General features: G+C 36.2%; 4 protein-coding genes and 1 pseudogene across 4 annotated transcripts; 2 read left to right on the top strand and 3 right to left on the bottom strand.

The window, feature by feature from the left end:
• Positions 1–294: 294 nt before the first annotated feature.
• LOC108661802 (histone deacetylase HDT1-like) lies at positions 295–5,883 on the top strand (annotated as a pseudogene).
• A 554-nt stretch (positions 5,884–6,437) lies between these two features.
• LOC18613607 (uncharacterized) lies at positions 6,438–8,876 on the top strand. The gene is made up of 3 exons (XM_007050935.3): positions 6,438–6,986; positions 7,216–7,297; positions 7,467–8,876. The coding sequence occupies exons 1-3, from the start codon at positions 6,703–6,705 to the stop codon at positions 8,772–8,774; spliced, it is 1,674 nt and encodes a 557-aa protein (XP_007050997.3). The 5' UTR covers positions 6,438–6,702; the 3' UTR covers positions 8,775–8,876.
• A 386-nt stretch (positions 8,877–9,262) lies between these two features.
• RSH1 (RELA/SPOT homolog 1) lies at positions 9,263–17,994 on the bottom strand. Its single transcript, XM_018127997.2, has 24 exons — positions 17,656–17,994; positions 17,220–17,410; positions 16,541–16,711; positions 16,361–16,426; positions 16,166–16,258; positions 15,950–16,081; positions 15,720–15,821; positions 15,570–15,647; positions 15,422–15,493; positions 13,929–14,036; positions 13,655–13,752; positions 13,091–13,151; positions 12,924–12,986; positions 12,783–12,839; positions 12,591–12,692; positions 12,156–12,314; positions 11,917–12,048; positions 11,728–11,814; positions 11,567–11,638; positions 11,026–11,112; positions 10,479–10,935; positions 10,036–10,097; positions 9,878–9,946; positions 9,263–9,703 (listed from the first exon to the last, which is right to left on the bottom strand). Exons 1-24 carry the CDS (start codon positions 17,678–17,680, stop codon positions 9,599–9,601), a joined length of 2,649 nt encoding a protein of 882 aa, XP_017983486.2. The 5' UTR covers positions 17,681–17,994; the 3' UTR covers positions 9,263–9,598.
• Positions 17,995–21,363: 3,369 nt separating this feature from the next.
• On the bottom strand, positions 21,364–22,720 carry LOC18613605 (receptor-like cytosolic serine/threonine-protein kinase RBK2). Its single transcript, XM_088802889.1, has 5 exons — positions 22,470–22,720; positions 22,323–22,387; positions 22,014–22,149; positions 21,768–21,914; positions 21,364–21,670 (listed from the first exon to the last, which is right to left on the bottom strand). Exons 1-5 carry the CDS (start codon positions 22,617–22,619, stop codon positions 21,602–21,604), a joined length of 567 nt encoding a protein of 188 aa, XP_088659015.1. The 5' UTR covers positions 22,620–22,720; the 3' UTR covers positions 21,364–21,601.
• Positions 22,697–24,359, bottom strand: LOC148764788 (uncharacterized). Its single transcript, XM_088802888.1, has 3 exons — positions 23,959–24,359; positions 23,595–23,692; positions 22,697–23,321 (listed from the first exon to the last, which is right to left on the bottom strand). Exons 1-3 carry the CDS (start codon positions 24,286–24,288, stop codon positions 22,697–22,699), a joined length of 1,053 nt encoding a protein of 350 aa, XP_088659014.1. The 5' UTR covers positions 24,289–24,359.
• Positions 24,360–24,803: the final 444 nt, after the last annotated feature.

The raw sequence follows: 24,803 nt of genomic DNA, 5'->3' as shown, positions 1-24,803 counted from the left end.
ATAATCATACCATGTACCAAAAATTGCATCAAACTCTAAGCAACCATGGAAAGTTGTACTAGGAAAGACCTGCATTGCGCAATTATTTGACAACAAATAAATATTACTATTAATTTATTTGTAAAGTATGTGAGTTTAGTTTAATTTTATATTATTTGTTTAATTAATTTTTCTTTGAATACTCTTTAAAGCGTTTATACTCTCGCGCTTCCCCTTTCTTGAACCCTAGTTCTCCTTCCTCCCAAAACCCTGGCCCCTCAGTTTCTTCCCTCTCTTCGACTATCAACATCATCCATGGAGTTCTAGGGTATTGAAGTTAAGGCTAGAAAGCCTATTAAAGCAGACCCTGGTGCCAATCATGTCATCCATCTTTCCCAGGCAACGCTTGGCGAGTCATAGAACAAAGTAGAATTTGTCACCCTCCATGTAAATGCTGATGGGCAGAAACTCGTTGTTGGAACTCTTTCCCACCAGAATTTCCCTCAATTATCTTTTGATTTAGTGTTTGACCAAGAGTTTGAGCTCTCTCACAACTGGAAAAATGGAAGCGTTGTTGAAATAGGACTTGCATTGAAAGCCACATCAGTGCATGCTATTAACCTTAAGATCATATGTGATCATTTTGTATTAAGACAGCTAGATTCCTATCTTATTATCATAGCTATGCATATAGTGAAAGACTTATGCAATGATTAGCATGTATTCTTGTGCCTTGTATTGATATAAGCTTTCTAGTTAAGCTTTGCTATGTATTAAAAACTAAGTTAATGCATATCAGAAATATTAAGCTTCTGTTACTCCAGAAAACTCTTTTTCACTTGCTGTGCTTTCATACTTCTCATATATCCATCAAAACACAACATGGTATCAGAGCTCTAATGATCTTAGAGGCTTGTTAGCAAGCTTAAAAACCTTCATAGCACATAAACAACCTCCTTTCAAAAGGTATGGCATTAAGTGGCAGTACAGCAAGTCTCTCTACACCAATCTTCAATGGTGAGGGTTATGCATCATGGACTGTCAAAATGAAGGCTTTTCTTAAAGCATTTGACCTCTGGGAAGTTGTTGAACATGGAGAAGAAACCCCTGAGCTTAGAGTCAATCCCACTATAAACCAAATAAGACAGCATAGTGAAGAAGTAGCCAAAAAGTACAAGGCACTATCCCATATTCATGTTGCTGTAACAAACCTATATTTGCAAGAATTATGGCTTGTGAAACAGCCAAGGAAGCATGGGATAAGCTCAAGGAGGAGTTTCAAGGGTCTGATAGAACCAAGAAGATGCAAGTTCTGAATTTGATGAGGCAATTTGAAGTGCTAAAGATGAAGGAGAATGAGTTTGTGAAAGACTATGTGGATAAGCTTATGAAGATAGTAAACCAAGTAAGGCTCTTGGGAGCTGAGCTTTCGGATTCAAGAATTGTGGAGAAGGTGCTGGTGAGTATTCTTGAGAGATTTGAGTCAAAGATTGCAACTCTTGAGGAATCCAAAGACCTCACCTTAATGACAGTGCAAGAGCTAGTAAATGCCCTTCAAGCTGCTGAAACAAGAAGACAGATTAGGCTTGATGAGCATACTGAGACAACTTTGCAAGCAAAGTTTAAGGACAAGAATGTCCTTCATGATGTCAACAAAAAGTTCCAAGATGAGACAAGGAACAAAGAGAAGGCAGCAACTTTGAATCAGAGGCAACAAAGTAAGAAAACCAGAAATGCAGTGTGCTATTACTGCAAAAAGACTAACCATGCTGAAAAGTATTGTTGGTTTAGGCCAAACGTTAAGTGTAGGAAGTGTAATCAGCTTGGTCATGTGGAAAAGGTATGCAAAAAAAAATTTGCTCAACAAAACCAGCAAGCTAAAGTATCAGAGGAAGCTAAGACAACGAAAGAGTTGTTGTTTATGACATCAGAGGGCAAAACGGGAAAGACAGATCAGACCTGGTTAATTGACAGTGCTTGCTCAAGTCACATATCACCAAATGCATCCTTATTCACCACAATTGATCAGAATAAAAGGGCAAGGGTAGAAATTGGGAATGGAGAGTTTGTGGATGCCATTGGCAGAGGAACAGTTGCTGTACCAACATCAAATTGAGCCAAGTATGTCTCGAATGTTCTTTTAATGCCTCAAGCATGTCAAAACTTACTGAGTGTTGGTCAAATGGTAGACAATGACTATACCTTATTGTTTAAAAACAAATAGCGCACTATCATTGAACCTTCAGGCAATGTTTTAATGTCTGTCAAGATGAGAAATAGATGTTTCCCTTTAAATTGGCATCACATGAGTCTAAAAGCTGTTGAGAATGATGGTTATGATGTGTCTGAGCTATGGCATAGGAGATTTGGGCATTGCAACTACTCTACAATGAAGTTGCTGAAATCTAACAATTTAGTGACAAAATTGCCCTCTATATATGAACACACTGATGTTTGTGAAGTTTGCCAATTAGGAAAGCAAACAAGGCTGCCATTTCCTTTGAAAAGCACTAAGAGAGCCTATGAGAAACTTGAACTGATACATTCTAATGTTTGTGGTCCAATGAGTGCTGAATCACTCAATGGTAGCAAGTACTTTGTGTTGTTCATTGATGACTATACTAGGTTGACTTGGATTTATTTCATTAAGTTCAAATCTGATGTGTTTTCAATATTTAAAAAGTTTAAAGCTTCTGTTGAGCTTGAGCCAGGGTGGAAGGTGAAATGTTTGAGAATTGATAATGGAAGGGAGTTCAATTCAGACGAGTTTGAAGCTTTTTTATCTGCTACTGGCATTAAGCATCAATTCACTGTTCCATATTCACCTCAACAAAATGGGGTCTGTGAATGAAAAAATAAAACTATATTGAATATGGCTAGGTGCTTGCTGTTTGAAAAATAAATGCCTAAAGAATTCTGGGCAGAGGCAGCAAATACTACTGTTTATCTACAAAATATTCTGCCAACAAGAGCCTGGAGAAGTTAACACCCTATGAAGCATGGTATAATGTGAAACCTACTGTTGACCATCTCAAAGTCTTTGGATGCATTTGTTATGTGCATGTTCCAGAGGCCAAAAAAACCAAGCTAGAACCAAGAGCTGAGCTAAGAGTCTTTCTTGGCTACAGTTTGCAATCCAAAAGTTACAGGGTGTTCAATTTAAGCTCCAAAAAGGTTCAAGCAGCAAGGGATATTAGATTGATGAGCAAGCCTACTGGAACTAGAAGTCAGAAGTGATTGAGGCTTCAAATGACAAGTTGCTTGGTCTAGGGACACTACCAGAATTGGTTCAAGAACCTCTTGAAGATCCTAATGATGAAAAATTTACTGTCAGGGGCACCAGGACTCTAGAAAACATCTATGTCAGATGCAATATGGCCATTACAGGTCCTACAAGTTACTAAGAAGCCAAAGAATTACCTCACTGGCAAGCTGCCATGAAGGAGGAGCTAAGGGTGATTGACAAAAACAAAACTTGGTCCTTGGTTGATAGAACAGATTCTATGAATGTCATTGGCACTAAATGGATTTTTAGAACCAAGTACAATGCTGATGGCTCAATCAACAAGCATAAAGCCAGCTTGGTTGCAAAAGGTTATGTTCAACGACCAAGAATTGATTTCACTGATACATTTGCACCAGTGGCCAGATTTAAGACAGTTAAACTTTTACTTGCTATAGCTGGTGGTCTTGGTTGGGAGGTTTATCACCTTGACATCAAATCAGCATTCTTGAATGGAGTCCTACAGGAAGATATCTATGTTGAAATACTTGAAGGGCTGAAAGTCAATGACAGAGTCAACAAGGTTTACAAGCTGCATAAGGCTTTGTATGGTCTCAAACAAGCCCCTAGGGCTTGGTACAGCAAGATGGACAGCTATTTGGAGTCAAAAGGGTTCTGCAAGAGTGTAAATGAACCTACACTTTATGTCTTAAAGGTCCAAGATCAAGTAATGTTGATGGTTTCCTTATATGTTGATGATCTATTTATCACAGATTCTACAAGCAAACTAATAACTCAGTTTAAAGCAACCATGAAGACTGAGTTTGACATGACTGATTTGGGAAAAATGAGGTACTACTTGGGATTTCAGGTTGATCAATTTGACCAAGGTATTTTCCTTTGTCAGAAAACTTATATTGCTGCAGTCTTGGAAAAGTTTAACATGGAGAAATGCAAATCAGTTGCAACTCCAATGGTTGTAAATGATAAATTCAATGATGCTAACTCTCCCAAACTCACTGATCCTTCTATCTACAAAAGCTTAATTGGTAGTCTACTTTATGCATGTGGATCAAGGCCTGACATCATATTTTCAGTGAGTTATCTCTCAAGATTTACACAAAGTCCTTTTGTTCAGCATCTCTCAGTTGCTAAGAGGATTTTGAGGTATCTGCAGGGCACTATTGATCTTGGCTTGCACTTCAAATACTTAAATGAAGTCAAATTGATTAGATACAATGATAGTGATTTTGCTAGAGATCCAACAGATTTCAAAAGCACATCAGGATATGTGTTTATTTAGGAGGAGCTGCTTTCAGTTGGAACTCAAAAAAACAAGAGGTAGTGGCTCAGTCAACAACTGAAGCAGAATATATTACTGCTGCAGCTGCTGTGAACCAAGCTTTATGGCTCAGGAAGTTGTGTTTGGATCTGAAGTTTGAACAAAAGAAAGCTACAGAACTATTCTTGGATAACAAATAAGCAATTGCCATTGCCAAGAACCCTGTAAACCATGGTAGAACTAAGCACATCAATGTGAAGTTTCATGCTATCCGAGAAGCTGAAAAATTAGATGAAGTGAAGTTCAACTACTGCAACTCAAACAAGCAAGTAGCAGCCATCTTCACCAAGGCACTACCAAAGGAGAGGTTTGAAGACCTTAGATTAATGCTATGGGTTTGCAAAGCAAGTCCTAAGGAGGAGTGTTGAAATAGGACTTGCATTGAAAACTACATCAGTGCATGCTATTAACCTTTGGATCATATGTGATCATTTTGTATTAAGACAACTAGATTCCTATCTTATTATGATAGCTATGCATCTAGTGAAAGACTTATGTAATGATTAGCATGTATTCTTGTGCCTTGTACTGATCTAAGCTTTCTAGTTAAGCTTTGCTATGTATTAAAAACTAAGTTAATGCATATCAGAAATATTAAGCTTCTGTTATTACTCCAAAAAACTCTTTTTCACTTGCTGTGCTTTCATACTTCTCATATATCCATCAAAACACAACAAGCGTCTATTTCCTTGGTTACAAAACTTTTGTGATGATGAATTTGACATGTCTAGTGACGAAGAAAGTAGCGAGGATGAGGAGCTTCTTGTGGCTGCTGCAGAAAATGGAAAAGCTAAGACAGATGTAAAAACATCTAAGGCTAATGCTGGGAAACCTGATGCTGTAAAACAAGCTGTGAAGATAGAAGAACCAAGGAATAACAAGAAAACTGAAGAAGATGACGATGAGAGTGATTCTCAGGATGAAAGTGGTTCTGATGAGGAAGATGATTCTGAGGATGAAGATGAGTCTGATGAGATGTCTATGGATGAAAGTTCAGATGATAAGGATGAGGAGACACCTAACAAGGTAGAGGCAAGCAAGAAGAGACCTGCAGAAGCTGCTACCCCTGTTTCTGCAAAAAAGGCAAAGTCTGCAGCAACCTCGGATGGTAAGAAGGGTGGTCACAGAGCAACACCTCACCCATCAAAGCAAGCTGGGAAATCTTCTGCAAAGAGTCCGAAGTCTGGTGGTCAATTCACTTGCGGATCTTGTAACAAGTCATTCGGCTCTGAGGGTGGTCTAGAATCTCACAAAAAGGCCAAGCATGGTGGCAAATGAATGGTGTAATACATAACATGCTCTTGTGTTCTGTGCATGTTTAATTTTTGAGGGAGAGATGTGTTCTTTTGTGGTTTTGGTAGATTATGCTTATTAGTAAATGAGGGGGGTTTATGGTTAACAAGACTTTGCGGATCCTTACTTCTGATTCGGAACTATTATTTTGGTTATTATCCTTGAAAGGGTTTAGATTGTGATGCTGTTGTCTATAATTTATGTGTTCTATATATTCATCTCGGAATGCATTTACATGGTCTTAAATAAAAGGTCCTTGTTTTTCAAAAAAAAAAAAAAACTTTGAAGATAATATGTGATATATATGAAAATTATTTGATTATAATTAATATTTTTTACTTATAGTTTCGTAAATTAAAATATATTATAGAAAGGATAGTACTTATCTTATACCAGTTTATTGCTAGTATACAATGGGGCTTTAATAAAGTACAAAGTAACCCATTTCCCCCAAAACTAGGATTAGGATTAGGTGTCACTTGAGAAAAATTAATCTCTAGCATTAATGTACCAATGGCTTTCTTTTTTTTTTTTTTTTAGATAATGACTAGATTTGCGTCATTGGGTTGGGTTCGTATTGTCTTGGGAGGTGGAAAAAGTAACGGAATCCGTAGAGGGGAACGGATGTGAAGCAAATTAAGATGCTGAATTGCCAAGTCATAAATCTACCCAAAGAAATGTCCGCTTCAAGCTCCGATTTTGATACTTCACTCCTTCCAAGGTCAATACCATCAACCTTCCTTTCTTCCTCTCTTTCTTCCTCTCTTCAAGAATCGAATCCCTTTGCCTTCATTGATTAAAGCCAATCTGACAGAAAAAGAAAGCAACACAAGAAATTTTCGAGTAAACTCGTCAAGAAAAACATATGGAGAAGCAAAAGAGGAGCTGTGGACAGGGGAGAAGGAAATTTCAACTAAGCATGAGTAATGCTGCCGGTGGTAGCGGTATAGAAGGGGTGGTTTTCTTGAGTGGAGCCTTGGCTATTGCAAGCCTGGTAGCTTCCTTTATGATCAAGAAAGGTAGGAAAGATAGCAACAAGGACACAACGAATTTGGCAGTTACCGACTGTGGCAGGGAAGAAGAAGATGGGAGCCAAGGGCTACGTTTTATCCTTCAGGATTCCAATTCAACTCTACATCAAAATTCATGGTTAGTATTTTTATGTCATAGAATTCGACCTTTAGTATTGGAATAGGCTGGAATTAAAGATTCGTTCTTGGAAAATTAGAGCCCGAGATCTATGGTTCCACCAAGTTCTTACTTTGAAAACTTTTGAGTCTATGATGAAATAAACAGTTGTATGTGGGATATCATTAGACTGCTGTTTGCCTGTTTCTTTTCAGTAAATAGTTTAATTTGGAGGATCATTTATTTGCAGTTGCACAAACCATGGAACATCAACGATTGGTATCACCCAAATTGAAACTTGCGAATTGGTCTCGACCCAAAATTTGACCACGGTAAAAAACCCCATGCTTTTTTGCTGCATTTGGAACTCTTTTTCTATATCAAAAGTTGTGTTTTTTTTTCTTTTTTCGGTTCCTAAGCCCATTTAATCTGACTCAAAGCTAACAAATTTGAGATATTGTAACTTGTTACGTTCTTCATATCTATACGTGTTTTATTCAGGAAGAGAATACGATGCATTGCCAGCAAAAGGATTCTCATTCTATAAATGGTCACCAAGAGATTCTCATCTCTGATACAGAGCAAGAAAGCATTGCAATGACTGATGATTATGGTGATATTGAAGAGCTTTCACGTCCAGTGATTGACCACTCCTTGCATAAACCAAAGAACGTGGTCAAGAATGACACCGACGACTCTGCAGTGATGGAAACCATTGAAATAGAGATAGAAGGTGAAGCGGTCGATGTAGGTGCAAAGCCGACGGCTGAAGAAAAGTCAACACTGCAATCATCGTTGTCATCAGTGCCATCAACAGAAGAAGAGAAATGTTCACCAAAGCAATCATCATTTACAGCGGAGGAGAAAGAGGAAGAAGAAAAAGAAGGATATTCACTCATGCAATCATCATCTTCAGCGGAGGAGGAAGAGGAAGAAGAAGAATATTCACTCATGCAATCATCATTTTCAGCGGAGGAAGAGGAAGAAGAAGAAGAAGAATATTCAATCATGCAATCAGCATTTTCAGCGGAGGAAGAGGAAGAGGAAGAAGAAGAAGAATATTCTGTTATGCACTCATCATTTTCAGCGGAGGAAGAGGAAGAAGAAGAAGAAGAAGAATATTCACTCATGCAATCATCATTTTCAGCAGAGGAGGAAGAAGAAGAAGAAGAATGTTCACTCATGGAATCATCAGAAGAATGTTCACTCATGCAATCATCATTTTCAACGGAGGAGGAAGAGGATGAAGAATGTTCACTCATGCAATCATCATTTTCAGCAGAAGATGAAGATGAAGAAGAATATTCACCAATCCGATCGTCATTTTCAACAGAAGAAGAAGAAGGATATTCACCAACGGAATCATCATTTTCAACAGAAGAAGAAGAAGACTCACCGTTGCAATCATCATTTTCAACAGAAGGAACAGGAAGCTCTTCCTCAGAATCTAATATGGAGGCAATTTGGCCAGCAGAGATGATGGGGGTACTATCACCCGAATCCAAAGAGATGACCATTAGCCATCTAATATCTGTAAAGAAATTCGAGGAGACAGACACGACAGCCAAGATAGAAGCGTGTCATTACTCGGCTAACATGTTGGACGAAAGTGGCAGCAACAACGGTAAGAAGAAGGAAGAAACTCAGGAGCATGTCGAGAAGAATGATCAAAAAGAACATTCAGCAGCAAAGCGGCAGATTTGGGTTCGGTTAGGTTTGCTTCTACTGCTGCTACTTCTGCTTGCCAATTGCTTACTGCAACCTAATTACCTCTTTAACGATGTTTCTTTTGTTTTTCCCATGAAATAAGAATCAGCACTAACAAGTGCAGAAAACGTAAACGGAAATCTGTACATTTCATTCAACTGACTTATTTGTGAATTTTAATAAATTCGATATGCCCTTCACGAAGTTAAAGTTTATAAACATGCTACAAACATACTAATGAGATTACAAGACTTATTCCCATAAATTGTAACATATACTACACTCCGGATTAAGTGACAGTTAAACAGAAAGGTAAAAAAGAATAAAAAAGGTGACGACTGGGAAGGAAATAGCGGCATTGACGAAAGTGCGGGTTCATTAATCATCGTCGACTACCATTACCCCACCATATATAAAGTAGATCCCATCCCGTCTGCTTGCCCCTACTGCCAATCTCACCTGCTTCGGCATTGATCAGTAATTTACAATGCAGCTGGTCCACCCAAATTACAGACCGAGCTAATTCATTATCCAGGGGCTGTAATATCAGCTGATGTCAAGAAGCAAAACAAAAATCTAAGATATGAAAATGATGAAGGAGAATAGTTTATTCATATGAAATAGTTACAAACTTGTATAAGTGTTTTCCAGTGTATACTCATCCTTTAGTACAAGTATCTTTACAAAGGTATACTCAACTCTAACCATCTCTTTTCTTCTATATACAGTGCCCCGATCCAGAGTCAGCTTACTTGGCTCCTGGTTCATTTGGTTATGATCGTCTTACAAATAGATGAGGACTATGGACTAAAAAAGCAACATTTACTATAGAACAGTAGGTCTTAAGCTCTATGGGGGACAAAACTTCATACCCAAGCTTGCAACCGCTGGGTCAACTAGTTGGATTTATTGGATTCATTTTTGAATTAGCACTCACGAAGTTGGTCATTTTGTATTGAGCTTGGCCAGCTGCAACCAATAGACCATCCCAGAACACCCAGGATTAGATCCACCCTTGAACAAGCATCAACCTGAGAAAGAACCGAGCAGTTCCTTGTATCAGTATAGAATTCATCTCATGACATTTAAAAAGCATAAACTCTCTCTCTCATACATGTGCACGTACAGACACAAGGTGCAATAGAAAAAAATGTAAAAAAGGAAGAGAAGAAACAAAATTGAATTAAAAGTAGATCTGACAGTACCAAAATTTCAAGGTCGGCTTCAACATGAAACAACATTACAGCCATCCCCCTTCCTCTATCAATCTCAGCCTGAAAATAGCAAGTAAAGATGTTACTGAACTAGCAAAGACTTAACAATCAGATGTAAACTACATGATAGATGAATTTAAATCACTCACCACACAGGAGCATATGGTAATGCCTACCGCTGCCAATGCTGTTGTGACGTCAGCCATTATTCCTAAAATCATATTTGCAAATTAAACCATTTAGCCAGAAAAAAAATAAAAACAGTTTGATTTAAGCTAATAGTCTGCTCAATGATGGCATACTAGATCTAAATACTCTGGTTAGAATATCCACAAGGCAGCTATAAGACTAATGTTTATAGAAATAGCTTGGTGGGCTGATCCACATTTCCTCCGGCATTAGAGGACAGTTATTGAGTAGTCTGCTTGGATCCCTACCTAATCTTCCCAGTTCCCACAAATCCTATCAGAGCCTACTTCCTCCAATTGTTTGTATTTGTATGCCACTAGCATCAACACGCCACTTATAATGGAAAACCTCCTATGAAAAGCAAGTTTAAAATAATCATCATCAGAATTACCAAAAGATTTACCTCTTCGGTCTATGCAGACAACAGAAAACCACTGGATAGAATGTCCTTCAAGATTGTGCCATGAGGCAATTTTACTGGCTTGCCAACTTTCCAAACCAGGCAAGACCTCCTTGTGTGGTGGAATGTTTGCAGGTATCATATTTGCAGCACCATTGCCCAGTGATAACAAGTCCCCATTGGCCTTCAAACTCACCTGCTGCATATGTTTGTTATGCTTCCCATTGACCTTAGGGACCCAAATACTTCCATTTTTTGCCATCAAGGCATCTTCACAACTTCTCCCTGGGGATGAAAAGTCCACAACGTTCCTTAGGATCTTCTCCCATAGAGGTTTACTCCATCGGGAAATATGTGAGGGCTCTTCCAATTCACTCTCCTCTTCAGAATCAGCAATGAAGTCATTTACCCTATCTGTTGTTATTTCAGCAGCAGATAGGGCAGCTTGCTCCCTCAAGAACTAATTATAAGCAGTTATTTAGACAATCAGCAAATCGACAATTAAGAGAGAAATATATAGATAATTCATACTGCATGCAATTCAACCTACTTTCATAATTTTGTGCCTGGCACTATGTGTTTTAGCATGTTGCAACCACTGTTTATGCCTTTGAAAAGCTGATTTGCTTGAGAGAGCCTGGACAAGAGGCAAAGTTGTAAACTATGAAAAGAACAGGGTTATTGCTTGTGCAAAAATAACCTATAAATCAATACTGCAACCTGGTGAATTTAGAATAGACAGAAAATGAGAACACGGATAAGATTAGCCAACAGCAATAACTAGATTTTTGTAAGTATTTCAACCATTAAACTATGTCTCTTCTATTCTGTCACAACTGACAAAATAGAAAATACACATCCCTTCAATAATAGGTCCAATAACCTAAATCATGTAACAATACTCTGGATTTGGTGGCCCTAACTGCTAGTTTCAAATTTTTCAAAGAAAAAGAAATGCAAATATTACATATATTTTTTTCATGCATAGGAGATACAGGTTATCCCACGATTTAAATATGATGAAGGAAACATGTATGATTATAAGTTCAGCAAAATGGAAAGGTATTGGGCAATAGCCAATATATACTGACATTATAGGTGATAATCTCCACAACTTCTGCATTGGCAAGTACATGCATAGGAGAAACAAGATTTCCATTGACCTGCAATGAGAAGATCAAGCATTAAACTTGTGCCTTTTGTTATAGGCTGACACGTAATCAGAAAATAATGCCATTAAAATACAAAATACCTTCGCGGCCACCATTTTGTTTCCAATGTCAGTGTGTATCATGTAGGCATAGTCAATGACAGTGGCCCCTCTAGGCAAATTTTTAATCTGTCCATCACATAAAGAATTTATCAAAACACTAGCACTCACAGATTCTTAAAATTTTGTACCACAAATAAAGCAGAAGTTTTGGTATGTGAATTATAATACCTCTCCCCTTGGGGTAAAGACAAAGATACGGCTACCTAAGAGATCCCTGGTTATGGTATCAACAAATTCTCTAGAACTCATGTTGCCAACAAACTCCTCTTGCCATTCTCTAATAGCATTGAGCCAACCAACCTGGAGAAAAGAAAAGGCTTTATCCATCTTGTCAGGGGAATTTAAAAGGTGTCAAGGAATCCCTTCAAGGATGATTCATCACAATTTATCAAGGAATCTATGTATACCCTGAGTGCTATGTTTGCATTGTTAAGACAAACTGTCTTCCCTCTTGAACTTCTACCATTTGGCACCGCATGCCCAACTAGGCCAGTAACAAAGACTCTACCACTATAATGAGCAGCAATGCCCCTCTCAGCTATCAAATCCATCTCTTCAGTTCTAATCTGCAAGAAATCGACGAAAATATTTAATCAAATATGTTGAAAAATTTATAAAAAATCAGACTAAATTCCAATGAGCATCACATGCACATTCATGTTTTAATACATTATCAACATATATGAGTCCGTAATTTATTACTTGAATATTCATCAAAAGATTCAAACTTGTTTGGAAAGAGCTTAAGGATATTCTGGCATTAAAAACTTCAATTCAAATAATTTAACTCAGCAAAATGTTGTTTCTGAAATAGCTGAAAGGAACGTTGAGAATTTAAGAACCTGAACTTCCAGGCGAAACATGCTTTCATACAAAAATGGAATTACAGTTGTATTAAGACTTTGATAGCCATTAGGCTTTGGTGTTGCTATGTAGTCCTTCATCTGTTCAAAAGTACACCAATATTTATAAAAAAATATCAATAATCTAATATTGAAAAGACAAACCAAAAGAGGAGAGAGAAGGATACATACAGCTCTAGGAACAGGAGTCCAGATACCGTGGACCAACCCAAGAACATGGTAGCAAATCTGCACAAAGCAAACACAATTTTTACATAAGTACAGATGCATTCTAAGACAACTAAGTAGTTTTGCATTGGCACAAAAATTTACCTGCTGTGGACTACACAAAGGCCCAACTCCAACTGATGGCTTTGGTTTTATGATTATACGAAGCTGGTTATAACCAACAGGAATCAATGTGTCAATAAGCCAAACTAAACCATGAAAAAAGCATCATTTTAGATGTCAAGAGGGTTCAAGGAAACATCAGAACAGACCTGGGCAATTTGGTTAACCTCACTGATTGAACCCTTAGATTTGAGCACAGATTTGTAAATACTGTGATCCAAAACAAAAATTACATGTAAGGAAATTTATCACTCAAAAGCCTACCAAACAAGCCTTCAAAAGGCATCATAAAGTGGTAAAGCAGGCCACAGGAATTCAAACACCATTTTCAATATAGATATTCAAATAATATCTTACGTCTTGCTAAATCTAACTGTCTTTGGATCAAATGGTATCTCCTCCCCCCTTTGAGTCACCCCACAAAACTTAAAACCCATTGGTAGGTTATTTCTACGACACACCCAATTACTCATATGTAATCCCCACTTAACCAGGGAAGGCATATAAAAAATATATATATATATATATATATGAAGGTACAGCATGAAATTTTGCATCTTTTCTTCTCTGCTTCTAATAAACCTATGCAGTCATAGATGGTAGACATAAAATGCAGCTTGAAATTATCCTCAAAACTTCTAGACATGAGTATCATGAGGAAGAGAACTGAATCGAAATGAACAAAGGGGCAGAAAAATGACTCAAGGCTTCACCTGTACGGCTCCTTGCACACGGCACGAATTTCAGTTTTAAGAGTCATAAGGTCCAGGAATTGATCATTCTCAATCTTTTTCATCAAAATTTTATCTGCCTAGTACCCAAAAAAAAAATCACAACTAATCAGATATATATCAGTTCAAGAACTTCAAAACTTCACACTTTCATAAAGTAGATTATCAACATTGAACTACTATGTCAATTATCACATAGACAATATTTGTATAGCTCTACTTAAATTACGGTTGAGTAAAATAGGATAATGTTTACCTCCACGAGCTCTTTTTCATGTTCTTTATAGAGGTCTGCAACTCTTCTCTTCACTTTGGCATAATCTTCAGGATTTGTGTACATGAAGGATAAATTTTCAAGTTCAGACTGCAAAAAGTAATCAGATTATTTGTTAACATGATTATTGTCCAGCAAAAGGATGTAATGAATCAGCAGCTGATATACAGCAAAGATAAAGACAGAAATATATTATCATCAACAGAACTACAAGAATTCTAAATTGTCAGCACTCTTTATAGAACTGTGGAAAATAAATGCAAATGAGCAATCAAATTCTTCATATATCAGTGCTTTGACACACCATAATACATGTTCAACATAACCAGCATACATAGATCTTACTAAATAGTACAGAATAAGAAACCTAAATGCAAACAATTATATAGTATATTTATATAAAATGAGATAATCAAGAGCCTGTTTGGCCTAGCTTTTTTTTAGCTTAAAAGCTATTATGAAGCTCTTATGAAAAATAATAGCTCTTATAATTAAACTAAAGCCATTTGGCAAAATAAATTATATAAGCTCTAATTTTGGTTAAAATTATTATAAAGGGTATTCATACCATCTTCAATCACCAAATAAACCAAAGCAGAATAAGTCTGCTTCGAGTTGATATATGATTTCAAACATTAAAATCAAATAAATCCATAAAGAAATAAAACAACTCTGAAACTTGTATAGTTCTAATAATATTAGATTTTTTGGAGAAGAAAAGAGAAAACCTTTAAATAGTACCTGAATACAACTTTGAATTTTAGGTCTTCTTTTCTCTTAATTTTTGTGAGAACAAAAAACTTCCTAAATTTTGTTGTTTTATTGCTAAGTCTTCTGTTTTTTTAGTAGTCTTTGTAGAGAGAGGTAGAGGAAAAGAAAATCGCGATTTTGCACTAAAGAAAAGTGATTTGCAAAGGGAGGGAGAAGAGAGGGAGATTGATTGAGAGAGAGGGTATTTACTAAAAAGCTGGCGTATTTTTAAAAAAAGAGAAAAGAAAGCTCCTCTTTAGAGCTTTTCTTTAAGCTTTTTTTTTTTAATTTTGTTCTTTAAAAAAAAAGCAATTTTTTTTTTAAGAGTTTTTCAAAAATCCTATTTGGCCTGACTTATGTTTTTAAGAAGTAAATAAGCTGTAAAAAAACCAAGCCAAACAAGCACTAAATGTTTGATCTTTATTAATACAATGCCATTGTGTTTTACTATATAAATCTTAGCAAAACATAAAAATATTATAAATTTCACTTAATAATTAACATCAACCATTTCAAATAAGAAGTTAATTAAGGAGTTTAAACGTGAAGGTTTAAAAGTGGGAAGCAAATTTAGACCAATAAACTTAGAAATTTTAAAAGCAAAGAATGGAAAATTTGTGCTTACAGTGTCCGGATTTGTCAGCATCATTTAAACACCAAAAATTATGTTGAATTCATGAACATAAAATGGAAATTGTATTTTCAAAAGAAGCATAAGGATGTACCTTGATTTGATACATTCCCAACAACTTTGCTAGAGGAGCAAAGACCTGCAATGTCTCCATTGCAATGCTGGACTGAAATGATACAATACTGTTAAAAAGAATAAGTAAATGGTCTATTACTAGGTAAGGTTCAACTCATACCACCAACCTGTTTATGCAGAGGCATGTGTGAAAGAGTGCGCATATTATGCAATCTGTCAGCTAATTTAACAATGATGACACGAACCTAAATAGGAAACATTTGGTTAACACATTAATTTCCATAAAAACATCATTAAGAGAGAGATAGAATCATCACCTCTTCTGTCATGGCTAGAAACATCTGCCGTAGGTCATCAGCTTTCACATCTTTTACTGAATCATTTTCATTCTTATACTTCAATTTTCCCAACTTGGATACCTGATCAGGAAAAAAGATAAAAGAAACCAAAATAAGCCAAAACAAACTAGAGAGATTTGTCTGACCTGACATTCGAGCTAGAACAGACAAATGCGGTAATAACATCTATTCAAGTATAAACAAAGAACCTTAGTCTCTCCTTCTACAATGCGGCGCACGGTAGGACCAAACTCCTCCTCTATTCTTTCAAATGTAACAACATTTGTATCTTCCACAGTGTCATGTAGCAATCCAGCTGCAATAGACTCCCAATCCAATTCCTAGAATAATAATTTAGTCAAGTTAGACTTCAGATCACACTGCAGAAAACATTTTCCAATGAAAGCATACTTCTAACAACTCACAAGTTCTCCAAGAATGCGTGCAACTTCAACTGGATGAATGATAAAAGGCTCTCCACTCCGTCTCTTTTGGCCATCATGTGCCTCAAAAGCTAGCTGTACCAAATAAAAAACAACTTTTAGGTATTACCACAATATCAAAGAGATATTTTTTCAAAAAGTGCATGATAACAATTTTTTGCAAATCAAAGGCCTTACCCTGAGAGCGTTGTAAACCAATTCCAACTCTTTAGGTGAAAGGTATGATATAGTAGGCTTCAGATCCTAATGCAATTATAGCAATAATCAGTATAAGTTTGTATATATCACAGTAACAGCCTTGCTTACGGAAGAATCAATATTGTTACAGACACTAGGTTAAAAAACAGTCAATTGTACCTCCCACAACCTTTCAGGAGAAACATCATCAGATCCCTCTGAAGAGACAGATGAAGAACAATGCAACTGCCATCTTTTACAACCAACATAAAGCAAGCTTGATTTGAAGAGTTTTCTGAGCAGTACAAACTCGGAAATATCTGCTGAATAGCATCCTCCTCCATCAAGAGCCTGGTGAAAACAAAAGAACGAACCAGCACAAACATTATCGCCTATACATGCGATTTGTACAAAAGTCATAAATATAGCAACATAATTTCAATAAAAGATGAATATTCCACCTAAATGGCCTAATACTAACAATTTTTTATATGTTTTATACCTGAATTCAACACACTCCAATTTTTAATTCATACACCAGCAAGGAACTTTTGAACGATTCCCAGCACTAAAGAAACACACCCACTTACAGTCAATCCGAACTCAACAAAACATTTCCTATTTGTCAACCTAACAACCCTTCCTAAATACCAGTTTCCAATCAGATTTTAAGGAAAATTACAAGAATCATAATTCCTATTCTCAAACCACAACATCAATTATAAGTCAAATCAACTAAAAAACATTATAGGCAATAAATTCAATCTAACATCATCTGCAATGCAAAATATATCTTATCAAGCTTTGAGAGTCTAAGAATCTAACATAAACAAAGAGGGAAAAAAAAAAATAAACTCACAGATTTGATCCGATTTCTACTTCCATAGCGGGTGTAGGCAAAGGAAGAAGAATGAGAAGGATTGGCAGTGCTGGCAAGGAATCCAGTTAAGACTCTTGGAGCTTTCCAAGCACACGAAAGCACGCTACAATCATACCTTCCACTTCCTTCCCCTTTCGTTAACTTACACATATTCACGCATTGGACAGAAACTGCAATCAAATGAAACAAAAACCAAACAAAGGCAGAAGCATAAGTGAATAAATAAATAAAGCATAGAATGAATTGTTCACTCTTTCGGTTGGTTAAAATTAAAACTAAGTCGAAATTTGTTAAGGAAATAAGCACTGGAGAACTGAAATTCCGCCATTTTTCCAACATTCGTTATCAGTAACCAAACAAGAAACATAGTTAAATCGGAGAGAACAGAAAAAACCAAATAAAAACTGAAACGCACCGGATAAGGAAGGAGCAGAGGCCATATTTACAACAGCAGAGTAATCTCATTGAATCGAACTAGGCATTAAACAGCAACTCAATCATCAAACACATCAGAGATAGAGAAAGAGCTTTTGCGGAACACAGCTGAGATAAAAGAAATTCGAGGATTGTCTCATTCGGCTTCGAGTTTCGAATTCGAGAAAGCGTTACGCCTTTTTTTTTTTCCTTTTTTCGCTTTCTTTTAATTCTGGTTTGTGTGCAGTGGAGAGCTGGAAATTGGACCAATAAATGATGGATTTGAAGCTAAGAAGGTGAAGAGATAATCTGGAGAGAGAAATGTGAGAGATATTGAAGCCACACAAAAATACCCCTCCATTTAGATATTTCTATCTTTCATTTTTTTTATTTTTTATTATTTGGTTTGATTTACAGGTGATTAAATGACGGAAACTTTTAATTTAGGCTTGCTAATTTCTAGGTGGAATTTTTCATGAGTTAAATAATTTTATTCGGGAATATGTTAAATGACATTGCAATTTTACGCCATCAAATTCTGGAGCCGACACGTACACAATTTATATTGGCAAAGGCACGTTTTTATGCATTTTGATTGACGATAATGCCCTTTCTATGCAATATTTTCTCTCTTTTCCTTTTTTTTTTTCTTTTTCGTGTTTACCACTTTGGAAGGTCTAATTACAATTACATGATTGCCAAATTTCAATATTTAATGATTTTTTCAAACTATTGATGAGGATCTTAATTAACTCTTTTTTTTAAATATCATTATTCAAGACATTAAATTTTAAAAATAACAATTAACTTATTTAATTTGTTTATAAATATTTTTAAAAGTACACTTTATGTTATCGTTTGTTGGTCAAAAAGTCAGTTGAGGCATGGATATCCTATAAGGACACTCTTATAATTAAAACAGGTTTATCAATTCAAAAACTCGTGTTATGCGTTAAAACAGGTTTAGACGTAATTTATAGCAATTAGTTGGATTGGAAGATATATATTGGGCGCAGCGAGATTCAACCAGATTGACAAATCAAAATTTGTTTGCACGAGAATCACGTTAAAAGTGGAGAATTGGAAGCAACACCTGTCTTCCCGCTGCCTTGAATGTTAATCCCTTCATTGGTTTAAGACGCAAATGGAAAATTGCTGATTCTTGCCTGATTGACTGACTTAGAGTTATAGACTAGACTTTTTCTCAGTCTTTGTTTTGCATGTCTCTCATTTCAACTTTGATTATTTTCCTTTTCAGGGTTTTCACATTGGCTGAACTTATGATCAAGTTTGCTATGAAAAAATAATGGTTTCTGAAATTGCTTGGAAGTACTAGCTTTAGCATTTACTGATTAGGTAAGGAAGCCTTGAAGGGAATTTAAGAGAAATTGAAAGCATAGCAACGCAAAGGACAATTCAAAGTCTCAACTTGAATTGTAATTGGTTTATTAGTAAACCATTTATTCATTTTTGTACATATTGGATTATTTTTTTAACAATTTTATATTTTTTTTCAAATTATAAAAGGGACGATATAAAATATTTATTCATTTTTTAATATAATATTTTAAAAAATCTCTAAACTATGTAAGAAAATTTAAGTAAGTTATTATGTTTTTATTATACTCACTCAAATTTTTATACTTTTATTTTGAATCAAATAAACTCTTATTCTTTTTTTTAATCAAATAAACTCTTATTATTAATGATTAACTTAATTAAAATGTCATTTCTCATTTTATATCACGTGGTACTAACATAATATGTTAATATATTATAATTAATAATAATGTGACATGTAATAAAAACTTATTTAAATTTTTTAAAATTATTTAAGTGTTTTTTGAATATTTTGGTTTTTTTTTTAATTTAATTTAGAATAAGTGGTGAGTGTATTACTACAATGAAGAAAGTATAATGGTAACTCAAATCCATAAATTCCATTAATTAAATTATAATTAAGAAAATTAACAATTTTCCAACTTCTAGTGGTAGTCGAGGTAAAGATGGCATTTTCCATTTTGATTCAAAATGTGAGTGGAAAAGAAGAGGTGCGCCCACCTGATCCATTGGCGCAGTCTTTCCCTTCATCCAATGTGCGGGTGTTTGGGGAATCCAAAGAGTCGTGACGGAACCATCTATTAACCATCGGTATGCCAAGATCACTGGAGGCGCTGTCTGCAGAGAAAGGATAATTTTTTATGCTTTCTAAGGTTTATTTTTAAATATGTTTTTTTATTATTTATTAAAAAAATTATTTTGTTGAGAGTTCTGATCTTTTTAATGATCGACAATACATCAATTATACAATTATTGACTTATGAATTTCAATCATAAAATTACAGCTTTTTTTTTCTTTTAACAAATAAATGGTAGATTTATAGTGCATGTCAAAGGTGGCTATAAACTTATTCAGCAATACTGGATGATTGTATCACATGATTTATGTGTAACACCTTGGTTTGTTTCTATCAATGAAACCAAGCAAAGCAGGATGTGGACAAAAGAAATATGGAAAAGCATCTGCAAGACCTGTTGAGAGCTGAGACAGCTAAAGCATAGAATTCCATGCCTCTAATAATTTAAGTGTGATTGAAGAACAAAATATGTCCCAACAGAATTTTGTTTTCTTAACTTAAAAAGGGTAGATGCCAAGTCAATCTGCGGCATATGGTAAGCAGTGGTTACTTGTTCAGTTGAGGCTCTGCGGCGGAATCAAAGTGTTTGGCATTTTCATGGCTCTCCCAGATGCTTTGTTCACAACGAGTTCAATAGTTTTTCCCGGATATTTAGAACATCCGAGTAAACAACAGTGTGTTTTGTTTTCTTTAAACATGATGAAAACAACAGGCATTTTTTATGTCTACAAGATTTGCACAATACCTATGTGTTTTGCCTATGAAACAATAGGTATTGATGAAAACAATAGATTTGCACTACAGGCATTGTGGAATTTGGCCTAAGTTGAGGTAATGTTTCATAGTGGCCGGGGGCTAAAGGCCTAAAAGTAAAGAGCATTATAAGCCATTACTAGTATAAAGTTTCAAAGGCTTTTAATTTGGATCTGGTATTTGGACAAAATAATCAATCCACAGAGTGTTCGTAATGGACGGATCAAAGGTGAGAAACCTTTATCATATTATGGCCAAAAAGGTAAGAAACCATTTACTACTTAACTCTTTCATGGTTAATGGAGTTTAGGTTTGACGAATAAAATTAGCAAAGGAGTCATTTGAATGAAGTGCGGTAGTTCTATAGCCAAATTGCTCAAGCAATCATGTTAAGATTAATTGAATAAATAATACTAGTATGAATTTTCAAGGATTTTTTCAATAGATTTTTAAGAATCTTTTTACAATACAACTAAATTTAAGTTGTACACGGTGATGATTTTATTTTATAATAATTTTTTGAACTTGGAGGGTGAAAATTCCAATATTAAATCTCTGTCATCCGAAGGATCACTAGAAAGAACCATGGATATGAAAGCTTAATTGAAAGAATATGCAGTCTGTGTTATCAATGGTAATCGGGCATGTTTCTTGGTTGTATGCTGGTATTCCCTTTCATCTGCTTGAAAGAACAGGGGAAGATGGTGAAGCTGTCTTTCTCAGAAGTCAATATAGTTAACCTTTTTAATTTGATGAGAGCTTGTCGGAATATTTTGCTTTTGACGCTACATGAACAGAGTATAGTAAGTCAACAAAGATGATAATAATGTATATATTCATTCAACCACTCACATTGAAAAATCCCTGATCAGTAGGACATAATACAAAAGGGGAAAAGGGGGAAGTAACATTGCTCTAGTTCTTGTCCTTCTTCCCTAGTGTCAATGATAAACAGATGTTTGAAGCTTTCCTCGGTTTTCATTTTTGTCAAAAATGCCAACCAATTGAGCCTTCTCCTTTTGGGGTGCTGACCTTGAAACAATTTCTGGTTCCCCTTTACATGCTGCTGTCTGATGGAGATGTTTGCATAGCACAAAACTGCTCTGCTTTAAGAAGGCAGATTACCTGTCGATTGGGGATAAAGAAGCAAGTGATCTATAGGCTATAGCTTAAATCAAGGAAGGATTCTGCAGCAATAACAAGGGGGCCATCATAAATATACCTGAGTCATGTAGGGTCGTGAACTTGGCTTAGTCCTTGTACATGCAGTTGCAGCAGTCATCACTCTGTAAATCCCATGCATGTCCGAGAAATCTGAGTCTTCCTCCAATAGCTCATGGAATTTTCTTTTCAGCATCAATGGCCGGGCCTGCCAAAATCCCATATGTTATGGCATTGATGAGGCTGAAATGGAAAAAAAAATAAAGAATTTCTGAGCAGATCAAGCTGATGTTAATAGACTACTAACCCACTCAATTAAACTTTTGTCATCCTCAGGGGCTGATGTTCGGCAAAACAGTCTCAAGAGCAGAACTCCGAATGATAGGACATCGCTTTTCACCAACGCCATTGATTCATCGCATAAAGAATCCACGACGATGCACCTTTAATTATCAACAAAAGTTGCTTTTACTTAATTACCCAATAAAAGAAAGTTGCCCTTAATGATTGACAGTAAGGTATACATATAGGACTACAGTCAATATATATCTGAATGTTATAAAAGTGAATCTCTTGGAATAATGAGGAACTTCCTTTGCTGAAAGCACATCCATACCTATTCTTGGAGTTAGATGATACTTGTTCGAAACGAAGCCATGTAGCCTTTCCGAAGCCAGAAATCTAATAGAATTTGGAAAAAGAAAGCATGACTAAAATATGAAGGTGATATCCTCGTAATGGATTTGGTTTTAAGATATTTTACCATGGGCTGCAAATCACGCCCTAGAAAAATGTTGCAGGCTTTCAAATCACCGTGGACAACGGGCCCTTGTGGACATTCTTCATGCATGTAGCGAACACCATGTGCTATACCTTTGGCAATCTTCAGTCTAGCCTGAAATTTCAACTCCATTCTTCCGGAGCCTGCTAAAAAATGAAGCCTTTTTGAAAATTATTCGGAATGAATATATCAACGGTAGGATTATAGGACTAACCCCTAATGTATCTGTCTAATGTCACTCCTTGTAGGAGAGGAAAGATTAAAATTGTTCCGTTTTCACTCTGATGGTAACCTGTCAGACTCATTATGTTCCTATGGTGCATAGACAAGGCCGCTCTTATTTCTGCTTCAAGAATGCCTCCGGAATATGCCGCAAATTTCTTTGCCAATACAGACTGATTCTCAAAATATCCAGTATAGGTGCTATAGATCTTGTCCTTGTTATTCCAAGCCCTTGTAGAAAATCTGTTTGTTATTTGCACAATCACTTCCCAGCTTAGCTGCTCTGGCTTTTCTACCATAAAATCAGCCTCAGAAACTCTTGTGCTAACATTGCCCGTTGTTTTATTTTCTAGAAGTGGCCGACGCATTTTTTCCTGTTCAATTTCTCTACTTGTGCTTGGCCAATGACTAATGGATGGCTCCTCTTGTGATGTTGATCCCCTCATCAGCTTTGGAGACTTGGGATTATGTGTTACTTCCATGAGCATTAAGCTTTCTGGCTCATCCCTTGCAATCAAGGGATTCTGAACTATGGCCTCTTCCACATCACTCACCAATGTTACATTACATTCAGTGCCACTCAGCCGGAAAGTCAAGTGTCTTGCAAAGGTACTGCACGAATAAACAAAAATTAACATCTAGTGTGGACTAACAATTGGGGCCAGAGTATTCCTTGCTTTCTCACAAACATCAGTTTATAGGTTTACAGATTGTTTGACTTCCTAAGGCTTATTAAATATGGATGAAGAAACATTGTGAAACTTCATTGTATAATCTCTCCAAAGCTAGCTAATGAATATAGACAAAGCCATGATTTAATTTGTAGTACCTGGCAGCACTAAGAGAAACTGGAAAAGGAAGAATAAAGGAATATAAGGCAGTAACCTATCTATGATAATCCAAGTGGCCCCAGCATTGTTTGCCTCTTCGGTTATGATATCCATTGGTTGGCAGCCTGCAGCAATCTTTACCTGAAACTTCACCTGTAATACAGAAAAGTTGGTGTGAAGAATAAAAATTAAAAGTATTGTCAGGCACAAAATCAAGGGAAGTTTGAACATGCTAATAACTCAGAGATAAAACTAAAACAAATCTGTTTCCCCCTTTTGTTTATTGTTAATTTGCGTTCCAGGAAATTGACCTGATTAGAATAGATTGAGGGAAAAGACTAACAACTTAACAACTTGCCAAAGCCAAGTCAAAGTCAGTCACCAGTAGTTGCAAGCATACGAACAGCTAGAAGACTTACTCCATTGCTTTTGCATCTTTCATAGAAAGGCCTGAAAATTCGCCTGTAATCGTCCTTCCTTTGGCTGATCTCTTGGCGCAGGTATCTGCTATACGAATATTCTTCACATGTATAATTACATTGATGATCTCCATGAAAGCCTTTACTGGAAGATGGTCCGGATCCATCCACGGAGAGAAGGGTGAGAACTAAAATTTCATCCTCAGTATTACTCACATATTTCGAGGCCCTCCATAGTGGGGCGATGCCTGTCTTCTCGGTGGAGACTTTTTCTCCCTCTAAAACAACAATCGCTCTCTGTATGCTCTCCCTCCTTTTTCTAGTCGTCATTGTTACACGGCTTTGTGAACTACTCTACCTGGTAAATAGTAGTAATTGGATTCCTTCTTGTTTGACTAGCTCTACCCTGAGATCATATCTCTACCCCTGTTACATTTATTTTGAAATATAAGGGCAGCCTTCTACATAGTTATTCTTGTTTTTAACGCCCTGTTCACTCTGAATATATCGGAAACTCTTGTGTCTTTTTCCTCTGGCTCTACTATTCGCCTCATCACAATTTGTCCGGACTCCAGCCTGAAAAGGAATAGTTAACAAGCGTATGAATTTAAATTTGTCCTTCTCAAAGGCGTTAAAGATCTCAGATTTCTATGCACACATGAGTTCAGTTACCTCCGAATAGTTCTAGCATGTGGCTTACAACATTGAAAAGTGGGAAGGAGGATCAAACTAGGCTTTAGCTTAGATGAATCAGAAACTCCACTATTCCTCTGCTTCCGAGCGACTGGCAAGAAGGGTGTATGTTGTATAAGGCGAAACAATCGAGTAAGAATTTTGCGAATTTA

Source organism: Theobroma cacao, chromosome 1, assembly GCF_053813885.1.
Source record: "Theobroma cacao isolate CCN51 chromosome 1, ASM5381388v1, whole genome shotgun sequence".
Classification (NCBI taxonomy): Eukaryota; Viridiplantae; Streptophyta; class Magnoliopsida; order Malvales; family Malvaceae; genus Theobroma; species Theobroma cacao.
Note: the sequence above shows the minus strand (reverse complement) of the source record. Positions and strands in the feature narration are given on the sequence as shown.